The sequence below is a fragment of the Bacillus rossius genome, chromosome 1, assembly GCF_032445375.1.
Source record: "Bacillus rossius redtenbacheri isolate Brsri chromosome 1, Brsri_v3, whole genome shotgun sequence".
Lineage (NCBI taxonomy): Eukaryota > Metazoa > Arthropoda > Insecta > Phasmatodea > Bacillidae > Bacillus > Bacillus rossius.
Window position 1 is genome coordinate 260,632,450 of NC_086330.1, and position 12,384 is coordinate 260,644,833.

Sequence of the window (12,384 nt, forward strand, 5' to 3'; positions counted from 1 at the left end):
CATTCTTGGACTCTGGCGCAAGAGGAACTGTTTGTATACTACTGTTATCGCTCGGTGGCGGAATGTCAAAGGGCTGATAAGGCATGAAGAAGCTGCGTGTTTCGTTTGATGGGGGGAGTGTGAGGCGATTCCCCTTAAAAATAATGGACAGTTAATGTTGCAGTAGTAATTCCTATTATTTACTCTCTGTAATTTGTATACTTTATAATTAATTTTTATTTGTTACAATGGTTGCTTGTACTGTCGGTGAAGAATAAACGACTTATATATTTTTTCGCACCAGTATACTTTAAGTATTGATTTAATGAATATTTAAGTACACAGATCCAAATCTCACGCAAGGAAACAGTAGTCTGTATCGCAGAACAAACATATATTATTTTGAGTGACTTAAATAATTGGTTTTACATGAAATCTTCATCGAGTATTATTTTGTTTTGGCTGATATAGGTAACAGCAGACTGAGTTCATCGCTGCATGCCAGTTTATTTTATTCATATAGTAAACATGCAGGTCACATACAATGCAACGTGCTAAAATACGTTTATCAATTATGGAATATCGACATAGGTACATCAGATGCTCAAAAGTGGAAAGAAATCCATCAACTAAGAAGAAAAGATAACAAAGATCAGACAAATATTTAATATTGTGTCTGTGTCATCTGAGAAAATATTGCAGATGAAAAAGCGGAAATAAAGGAGGCAGATAATGCGTTAGAAAATCCTAACTGTTCTTAAGAATTTAAATAGTAATTGCGTACTTGATTAAACTCCAACATTGAGTGCCGAGTTGGCTACTACTGTTACAGACTTGCCAGATAAGTGATCATTAATTCTGAATCAAAAATACATAATTTAAGTGGATAAATGTCATAGTTTTAATTAGTATGAAGGGGTATAAATTGGAGGGTGTTTCGTTGGATTGCTTACATCCGTGACAGTAACCAATAAAGAAACAGTACCTGGATGACCGAGCTTTGCTCGGTATTTTTTTTCTTCGTGAATTGTGTTTTTTACAAATAATATTTAAACACGAATTACATACTGATGAAATGATGAAATATGAATAATATTTTTCGATCTTACCGACATAATAATAAGCATTTTTTTTTTTCAAAATCGTTTAGGCATTTTTAAGTTAACACATGAGTTAAAAAGACACAAATAATATAAGTAAACAATTGATTTTCTTGGTCTAACCTCAATCCAAACACTCATTGGCTTAGTGTTGCTTAACAACGCCATCTACTGGAGTAGCTTTAGTGTTGTTGTGTCGTTAAAACAGTTAGTTGCTCCCAATTTAAAAAAAAAATGTATTTTTACTCGCCAATAGATGTCAGGAAGAGTCATTTATGTTTAAGTTGATTATCGATAAAATTGATTATTGAAAACACGGATAAAACGACATTTTCTAAAAATGAATCCTATATAGATCGATTTATCGCCCCCGAAACCCCCTGCATACTAAATTTCATGAAAATCGTTGGAGCCGTTTCAAAAAAAAAAAAAGATTATATACAAGAATTGCTCGTTCAAAGATATTAAAGCAGTTAAAAAAAAAATGTTGCATTGTTGTTGCATTTAAAATAGTTCATTATTGAGTAAATTGTTTAGTTTTAAATTTTAAACAGAATTAATGCTAAGCGGTAGTCATATATTTATCTGAAAAAATATATAATTACAATATGTAGTTTCGTCATATTTACACAGCTTTATAACCTCTTAAAGGTTTGCAGGGGGTTTATTCTTTTATTTTTTTTCAATAGTGAGGGGTATAAGTAGTTCGGTTAAAGGGCCTGAAAAAATTATTTGTCCACGGGTTTTTATTTTTCCCGACGCCCCCGTTCGAAACTACAGCGTATTTCAACTTCCGAGACTCGTGTCTTGTAAACATGCTAAAGCCAAGAGGAAGGAAAAGAGTATTTTGCAATAGATTTTACATTTTTACAGGGGTTTAGTTATTGCCTCAATATGATCATTGAAAGTTCGTGTTTGAAGTGAGTTCACTCATTACATACTCGTAAATGCACGAAGATATCCGTAAACTTACAGATATCCCTGGATTATTTGTGACCAGCATTCTCCGTAAATTTAAGATGAACAATTTAAACACGGAAAGATTTGTATGAAATTATTGGCCTCCAATTTCACTATATTAATTAGCGGAATAAAATACGTGATTGAGAAATGTTTACACGCACTAACGTGAAAGTTAAATGCTAAGCTGCTAATACACACAATTCCAGGAATGTGAATACTGAATATATATAACAGCGTGCACTGTTAATTTTCATCTTAAAGTTACGAAGAATGCCGCTTACTAATTATCCTAATATCCGGAAATTTGCGGTTTATCTTCGAAAATGTACGGTAATGACTTAGATTATTTTGAACTTGAATCAACAAAAATATTCTATTACATTAAACAAAACACTGATATCTTGAATGTTGAATATATAGCCAAAAAAAAAAATATATATATTTTTTTTCCTTCCACGCTTGTGTTTACCCTGTTTACAACGAAACACTAGCTCTAAATCGGAATTAGGCTTAGTTTCTACGACGATCCAAACATCTGAGATAACGAAGAAAACTTAGTTTATTTCAGGCTAATTCTTCGTTGTAAAATCCATAAATTTACTGTGGGTTCTAAACAATTTGGCTTACCATATTTGTTAATGTTAGAAAAACGTACGCTCGCTGTTGTTATGAACCCATGTATTGTGCCGGAAATTAGGGATTTCGACACGTTATTTTTAATTTTATATAATTTAAATTATTTTTGGAAATTTTATTTGCTCTATAATTTTGTTACTAAAGGGCGATTTACACTTTGTTAGACTGGTGTACTCCCCTAAGTTAAACTTTGTGCCAGTAGTCTGAAGCACCTTTCCCAGAGACGTATCTGATATTTTGCAGATCTAATACTTTGCTGGCAGCCAGGGGCGTAGCCAGGGGGGGGTTTAGGGGTTCAACCCCCCCCCCCCCCCCCCCTTAGCACCAAATCTTTAATTAATTTCTTATTCATCACTCAAACAAATTTCATATTAAAATTAATAAAAATTTTACCATTACAATATTTAAATTTAAGTACCGAAAACTGCTAAGATAGCACTATTTTACACCTTAAAATCCAAATTTTCCCGGGGGAGGACCCCCGGACCCACCGCGTTAATACGGAGGGGAGGGGGGGCGCATGCTTCTTAACACCCCCCATACACAAATCCTGGCTACGCCACTGCTGGCAGCCAGTTTGAAATTTCCCTCGCTTACAGGCACGTCCCAGGCCTGTAACGTTACTTCACTTCATGACTAAAACCGCCTACAGCAGCTCTGGACGAGCTGTTACCATTTCTCAGAGGCGAGCTGACCATAGCCTTTACTGTCACGAATACGTATTACGTAGAGACCCCGAAAAATGGTGAAGCGCGAAATTCACGAAATAACGCGAAAATTTGATACTTTAAACGAATTTTGCGACTTTCCTTTGATTTTGACATAGTCGCGAAATTCACGAATTTTCGCGCGAAATTCACGCTTTTTCGCACATAATAATGTCCTTATGTCGTAAGTTCTATTTATTTACGCCATCATAAACATAGGCGTGAAATAAACATAGACTGAAAGACTAGTGCCGTGATATTATCTTCGTTTTGACACGTTACTAAAATTCACGTATTTTTATTACTCTGTTTTCAAACAGTAAATATTGACATCGCAAATGAAAACAAAATGTAAAAATTGTCAACAATCGATATGTGCGCACTACCAACATAACAAATTGACTCCACAGTTTTCGTGTTTTGAATAATGGTCGTTTCTGCCGCAAGGCGCACTGGTGTCGATTTTTCTAACCTAATTTAATCGCATCGAGCTAAGATGGCAGTCATTTTTACGTGCACATATCTATGAGTGTTTTAACAACTACCGTCCACATTTTGTATAAGATACAATTGAATTTGTGGCTAAGATGCCGAAAACTTCGACAATGTTTGATCGCGAAAGAGAGATAAAATCGGATGATTTTATATTTTTGATCAGCGGGACAAAATTATGATGTGCAAGTTCTGCAACGTGCGGGTTGATTGGACACGCAAAGACACGTGCAAAAAGCATGTGGCAAATGACACACACAAAACAAAACAAAAAATACAATTATTTTGTCAAGCATTCTACCGTGTATAAACAAATCTCGATAGGCGACAGCGTGAATAAAGCAAACAAGCTTTAAAGTGCAGAAAACAAGAATTTTATTTCTGATTTTGTTAATATGATGCTGTAAGTTAACATTCCTTTGGAAAAAGCTGATCATCCAGCTATGAGGGAATGGTGTAACACCCATGTTGAAGGTTAGCCTTATTTATTTAGAAATGTTTTCCCCCTCTAATAAAAGTTCATAAGCATAAATGTAGGTCTACAATATTATCGATTACCTTTACTTCAAATAAATATGCAAGTACCTCAGATTAACAAACACACAAATAGGATGGATTGCATTGTGAAATGGTGAGCACACCACAATATATTTTTGACTGATTGATTGATGGTTTGACTCTGTAATCCAGCAGTACCTAATCTAGAAAGTTTTAGGTTAGGTTTGGCTAAGAATTGTTTTGAATAAATTAGCCCATTAATATTTTCAGCGATAACCTTATAAATGCTACCTATTTATAAGTATGTTGTAAGTTATGTATACATTTTAGGTGCAGGGGATTTGCCATCATCAGCCAACACTCTTAGAGAAACTTATGTCCCAAAAATTGGCCAGGCAAATAAGGAAGCAGTAAGGCTATGAGGTTTTTTTTTACACCGCCAATGGCATAATTTTTTCACAATTTTTTGGGGTCTCTACTGATTGCTTATTTTTACACCGATTTTTTGCACCGCTTGCTAATTTTTACACCGGTTTTTTGCACCGCTTTTGTCATTTTTTTTGCACCGCTTTTGTCATTTTTTTACACCGAAATGAGCCAGTTTATTTACCATTTTCTGGGGTCCTTACGTATTAGGTTCTCTCCTCGAAAAGCACGTCATGGACGCTTGTTCCCAGCGTCGTTGCGTCTTCCCTCCCCCCGCCCTTTTACTCACCCCCTCTCTTTCAGTTCTAAGAATTCGTCTAAGGCCATGACCGGTCAGAAACCCCAGCAGACAGCGACCGTCTCCAAGGACGCCTTGCATAAAAAATGTGTGTGCCAAGATGGACCGCACACGATACCTAGCGGCAAAATCGCTAACCGCCCAGCCAACTTACCCTGTAGGCCGCCAGAGTGTGACTGTCCCTTTAACCCTTGGTTTAAGCAGATGCCTTGGGCGAGTCGATTCTTTTTATTTCAGACACCTCTCAACAGGTAGCGCTAAAGTTGGCCAGTGCTACCAACTTCGAGACATCAGTCAGAGTTTTTTTATGACGCCCACTCGGGGAACTTCGTGACCTTTCGGTCCGGACTCCCAGCCCCCTCCCCTCCACTTTTGATTGAAGATTTACTTTTAATTACGAGACGCGGTTCTCCGCGGAACACTTCGCGTCGCGACTGCAGACGGACCATTTCGCGATTATCGGCGAGTCGACGAGACACTGCAAGACTTCCATCCGGCCGCAACCGACTATGTAGTCGCCTAAATAAGGGATGCTATCCCTATAATCTTTTTCAAGTAGTTTAGTCCGTCTGCGTAGTACAAAGTGTAATAGTTATTTTTCTTTTAATTTTCTTTTTGAAATGATGATAACGACCGCGCCCAGCTCATATTCGCGGGATCCAGTTCCTGGCTGGCGACGCATCTGTAAATAGAAGTCAACTTCCCTGTCTGGTGAGTGATGATCCGCGACTTTCCCCAACTTCCCCTTAACATTTCCGGGCATTTTCTGCCCCGTATACTGTCTGTGTTCAAGTTCTGATCAGTTTTGATTCGGACTGTTCCAGACAGGGTCCGAGAGCCGGACGCCGAATTGGCATTTTCATCTCCCTTCCTCAACAGCACACAAGCGCCCTGGCTTCATGTTCCTGCGTGATCTCCGAGAAACGAAGCCCCGACCTCCGGTGTTTCTGTATCTTTGACCCTTTTCTGAACTTTCTTTAAATTACGTCGTCAGATGCAGTTAATTATATACATAATTTCTGGACTTTAAGTATATAACCTGGGATCGTTTAAACATATTTGTATTTTTTTATTGGATTGTGTATTTTTAGTAAATGAAACTTTTGATAATTCCATGTACGGCCGGCCAATATTTTTTTTTAAAATATACCTGAGAGCTGTTTAAGAATGTAATTAATATTGTACGTTAATATTTTCTTGTATCTGTTTCCTCAGTATGGAGTAATTATATTTCAGACGGAATCACACCTGGTTTTTGTTCGTTTCTAATAAACTGGTGAAACCTAAATATCCACCCAGCAAGGCAAAGATGGTGGTCAGACCGTGGTTGGCTGCTACAAGAATGATGGCAGTTGGCATGGTTTGAACCTTGCTACAGTATAGAGTGCACGAATACTTCATGAGCCGAAAAGTCTTATTGTTCACTTTTTTTCTACGTGGCGACGTTGATCGTACGACACGCGAGTACAGACGGGAAGTAGAGAGAGGTCGTACCATTGTCACTGAGAGGACACGAAAATCATTTTGCAGATGAGTTTCTCCTGCTTTGGCGCACTGCACGCCTTAGAATTTATACCTTGTTGGCACGACACAGCTCCAGGTTCATGCTGGAATTAAAACTAGTCTCAACTCATCTACAGCGCCGCAAAGTGATTTGCAGTTGACATGTTAAGGGGCTGCCTCCTCGGGCACACATGTGTCCGAGTTTGCCTGTTTACAAAAACACTCAAGAATGCGCTGAGGGTGGATGAGTATTTCCGTTTTCGTATTTCTTTTTAAACTGTATTAAGGGGAGTAGAAAAGGCTAAAACGCGTGTTTTTAAAGTAATTTCTAGAAATGAAAACCCTGGAAAAGAGTCTTGAAACCACCAAGAGCGGATCCAGAATGAGGGTCAGAGAAGGACCAAATTAAATTTTCTAGTACAATTTTATTAGGTACATTTATAAATTTATAGATTTAGTACTTTTTTTGTGGTTCAAAATCGTTCTATTATCTATATATATATATATATATATATATATATATATATATATATATATATATATATATATATATCTTTATATATATATTTCTTGTGTGCGTGTGTATGTCACTGAACTCCTCCTAGACGGCTGGACCGATTTTGATGAAATTTTTTGTGTGAGTTCACGGGGATTCGAGGATGGTTTAGATTCACAATTGGATATTTTATCTCGATTCTGAGTTAAGAAAAAACTAAAAAAACACGATTTAAAAGCAAAAAAACTAAGCATTGTTGATAATTAGCCTCCATGGCAACGGGCTTTTGCATTGTTGTTGCCTTCTGTGTAACCATGGGAAAGGTTTTTGGTAACGGCAGTGGCGTGCCCAAGAGGAGGGGTATGTATAATGAGAAGATACAAAATGTCCAGCGTAGAAATACTTACCGCCATATCCATATCTCACAAAAAGTACATTTGGGCAGGACAATGTCTGTCGGGTCCGCTAGAAACATATATAGAGATATATATGTAGAAAGATATATAGAGAGATAGAGGTATAACTAGAAAGATAGAGAGAGTTATAGAGATATACATAGAGAGATAGAGAGATAGAGAATTAGAGAGATAAAGAGAGATGCTTAGTATACGTTAAAAAAATTACAAAAAAAAAATTGATTGAGGCATTGCAACGCATGCCGGGCATTATCTAGTATATATATATATCAATCACAGCAGTAAAATAATACGTTAGTAAATTTGGGAAAAAACTATTATTAGGGATTAGAAGAATATATGAAAATTATTCAGGCTTCAGGGGGGAGGGTATGCCGCTGTGCACCTCCCCCTCCCCCTCCCTGGACCCGCCAGTAGAAAGCACCAATCGGCCTTCTTTTACACCTTTATCTTAATTTCTCCGCCGTATAACGCTGAAATATAATAGTTTCCTAATGCATGACGAAAAGACTGCGTGACAGTTCAGAGCTAGAGGCGCTTAGAGGAGATACCGCGTTAGAAGCACCAGCGAGCGTCGCACTTATCAATCTCGCCTCACTAACACAGATACACCCTTGACTAAGTTGGCTCCTTAACGAATATAATTAGTTGTGTGATCGCTTCCTGATGCTATTAGTTTACTAACATTGCTATTTATTTACTAACGTAATACTCTATCACCCGTTCGCATTGATGCTTTTAACTTATTTTGGCGCGATGAAACTGAAGCTGAAGATTCTCTGTCGAATTCAGACTCATTCTGTACCTCTTGGGTACTTGTCTCAAATTTTGACGTATCTCAAAAGCAGTACCTTCTGCAACAAATTGTTCTGTCAACAGTGCTTGTCGGTGTCAGTCAACAAACACCTTGTGTTACTTTGCACCACTGGTTCGAGAACTACCCAATTCGTGACAAGTTACAAGACTCGGACTTGGCGAGTGCCGTGGACGTGTCCCTGTGACGTCACCGCAGTGGGACTGTGATGGCTGGAGTAGTGAGGGGGGGGGGCCCGAAGCGAGCGTGGGGTGCACGGCTGGAAAGGGCCCCCACGTAGGGGAGGGGAAGACGACGGCCGAGCGACCAACCCGCGGCCAGTCGAGAGCCGGCACGCGGCCAGAGCGGGTGCATGGCGAAGTGCTGGGGCCCGCCGCCCCTCCCGCCGTCCTCGGGCTCCGCGCGCCGCCGCCGGCTGTCGTCCACGTACCGCAGCTTCAAGGAGGATCTGGAGGCGGCGCCGCCCCCGCCCCGCCCGGCCCCGCTGGCCCGCAGCCGCTCCGACGGCAACCTGGCGCGCGGCTCCGCGCTGGGCCGCTGCCTGCGCGCCCTCGGCGGCAGCTGGAGGAACCTGCTGCTGCGTGAGTACGCCTGGAGCACGCGGACCACCAGCGTCTCCCGCTGCCCTCAGACTGCAAATACATCATTCAGCTGCATCTGCTATTGACTAACAACCCATCAGGTGACATTTTGTCCAACCCTCAACAGAAGAATATTATCAAATCACTGGCTACTACGTTAGAAAAACTCACAAGTCAGCAGCCAATAAGTAAGGGAAATTAGTCCGCTTGAACTGAGAACTGTGGGCTCTATCCTGGAGGTAATTGAATCCGAGAAAAATTTCCAGTATCTAGCTACAGAAGGCATTAATGACAGTTTTGCAGGACACAGTAAATGGCGCCCACTGTTACTATTTGCGATTTTTCTAAGACCATAAAATAGTGTATATTGACAGTCATTACACCTGTATTCGTTCGTTCAATGCTAAATACCAATTATTTAATTAGAGAAACTATGTTTAGCAGACAATTAACTATTAATAATAAGGCTATCCTTTAAATTATGTGCTATGTTCAAGCAGAGCCAACATTTTGAATATTAAATGATACAAGAAATTTGTTGCCAAAACAATTTGAAACCAAGAAAGTGTCTTTCAGTTACAACTCCTTAAAAAAATATAATTTTATCAGATTATACTCAAAAATATGTATTTCCAAAATTTTAATTCCAAATCTACTTAACAGAGTACAATGTTTGAGATACACTTATAAAAAAAATATTTATTTTACTTTTGTTTGGCTTAGTTAAGGCGTGTACGCCTTCTCTTACACTGAACCATGAATCATAAACAAGTTTTAAGTACATGTTATATGTAGGAATCAAACCTAAAATTACAATTTAACATATTACAAATTACAGCAGTTGCTGATGAATCATTAACCAATTTACAATTCAATATAAGTATTAACATAAACAATTTAAAATGAATTTATTAAATATGAAAATATTAAAATATAATGAAATACTAACCTAAAACATATTAAATATTGTTTTAAATATAAACTATTAGATTAACATTAAATATAATCTGAAATATTAAATATGGTTTTCAATAAAAAAGCATGAAATATGATTAAAATTCTTACTATTGTCATTCTCTCTCACACACATACATCCATTCTGTATTCCCTTGGTTACGTGTTTGTAAATTTAAAGAGCCAAGCTTTTTTTAATAAGATATTTTTGAATATGTTAGCAGACCGTTGGTGTCTAGCATCCTAGTCGAGGCTGTTCCAGGGACGAGATGCAGTGACTGTGGAGGATTTCGACATTGGTTTCATGCATGGGTATTAAAAGTACACATTTTGATTTTGATCGGATCCCAAGACTGTGACGCGAGCTTAAGGGCGCTGGAAGGCTAATGCAGTCGCCCGAATTCCGCTAGGTAGCAGAGGCTGCTCTATCCGCGGTGGCGGCTGGAAGCGCGCCTTATCTCAGTTACAATCTGCGGTTGCCCTCTCTCTCGCACCCGGGCCGTGCCGAGCCGCGCTGGGCGACAGGCAGGGATCAGCTTACCAGCGTTGTCAACTCCACTGACTGACATCACACCCGAGAGCCTTTATCAGCGAGTCCTGTCCTTGAAGGAACACATGGCTCTTGCCGATGAGTAGGGCCTACTCGGCTTTCTGAAGCGAGTGGTTGCCATATGACCTACCCGAGTTAAATATAGACAAATTTGTATGATAAAATATTCTATAATGTATATTCCTAAACTTATGTACGTGCATATAACTGATAATGTATTTTGTGTTCCGATATTTTGTATACATTAGCTATATGTGAAATTGGAAATCTAAAAACTACAACGCCGAGAATTACGATTTATGTAATTATTTTCTTTTAAATAAACACATATACGAATATAGCGTGTAATAAAAATTATATTCTAAAAGGAATGGTGTCGCTTACGTATCACTAATGAGCCATGGGTCGTGGGTTCTATCACAACCCTTTTTGTCTTAGTTTATCAAAAGTGAGTTGTTACCACAGTGATTGCATGTGTAATTTTTGCAGTCTAATTTGCACATTATTACATCGTTTCTTATAAGATGTTACTAAATTATTTATGTTTTACTACACATAAAAAAGTTATTTAAAAGGAAATCAAAAAACGTGATTTTCAAGTTATATCTCAAACAGTTATATTTAAAATTCTACGTGATCTAAATTTCATACGTAACAGTTTGCTTAGTACATAAGAAATGGCGCATGGCTTGAGCGTTGAATCTTGATGACTTAAGTAAAAAATGCGTACTCATTTTTAATGATAAAACAGCCCTAGCATTAAAACCCTCTGTAGACGGGAACACACAGTTTAAAATTTTAAAAATCGAAAAAAAAAAAAAGAAAAAAAAGGAATATACTTTATAACAAACCAAAAACTTTCATCAAGAAATATACTGCTTACTAACAACTTGTTTGGGATCCCAGTTTTTCTGTGTTTTTTTATGAAGACTTTTATTAGTGATTAACTACCTACCTTGTTTATTGCCATACAAAGCTTTGTAGTTGTATTACAGATACTACATATTGTTTCAATATCGCCAAACATATCTAAATGCATACTTGATTTATTTATAGTAGACCATAATATATTCTTTTATATACATACATCAATTACCATTTTGGGATTGTGTCATTATTGAGTATTACAGTCTATGGAAGTCTCCAAACAGCGTTTTATATTTTTATATACTGTATACATATTTACGTATAAAAACGTTACGGCACGATATTTAGCGAGATGCTTTTGTTCAGGAATCACTAACATTATTTTAATTAAAAATTTATAACTGGCAATCACCAACAGCAAGGCCCTTCCTCAATTAAATATTAATGTAACAAGAAATTTGTAAAACTGTTTGTCTATTGCCTCACAGAAAGCAACTGGAGGGAATTATTTTTATTTAAATATTAAATTCAAACAGCTAATATATTAACACGCACAACGTGATTGACCAAATATGGTCAATAGTTTGATTTATTTTTTGCCAAACATTTTGTACAAAAGCAAACAGGCAATGTTATAAGATATAATATCTCATATTAATTAACTATTCAGGCAAATACCATTAGAATATTTTTACTGTAATTTTTGTTTTGATACTTTAAATATATTTACAACACAAAAAGTAGAAACACATTAACAGTCATCTGAATTTAAATTTAAACACAAGTTCTATTGTCTACCAACAAAACACCAAATTACAAAAGCATTAACCCACAGAACGAATCGGTGGATGATAAGTTAATTTAATACAGTGTACATAAAACTCTGACGTTAATATTCAATACAATTTACATAAAAAAAACCGAATATCAAGTCAAATAATTATTAGGAAAAATGTTTACAAAGAAGTGACTATTCACGGTATCAGAATTAATCCCGGTAACATTTATATACATTTTATATTGGCTACTAATAAAACTAATAATAACAAAAACATATTAACTCACAAAAAATGGCAAATGCCTAACAGAGAAAACAAATGCCGA

The 12,384-nt window shown here is 37.3% G+C and overlaps 1 protein-coding gene across 6 annotated transcripts in view; it reads left to right on the forward strand.

Annotated features, from left to right (window-relative positions):
* The window catches only part of LOC134527522 (caskin-2), a 386,358-nt gene that overhangs the window by 241,171 nt on the left and 132,803 nt on the right, over window positions 1-12,384 (forward strand). Inside the window, exon 1 of one of the 6 annotated variants that reach the window (XM_063360266.1) lies at window positions 8,644-8,909. The exons of 4 other annotated variants lie outside the window; for them this stretch is intronic. In XM_063360266.1, coding sequence (XP_063216336.1) covers window positions 8,681-8,909 — 229 coding nt within the window. In that variant the 5' untranslated portion in view covers window positions 8,644-8,680. Of the gene's footprint in view, window positions 1-8,643; window positions 8,910-12,384 lie in introns of those variants that run through there. One more of the 6 variants, XM_063360262.1, reaches the window with a different exon arrangement.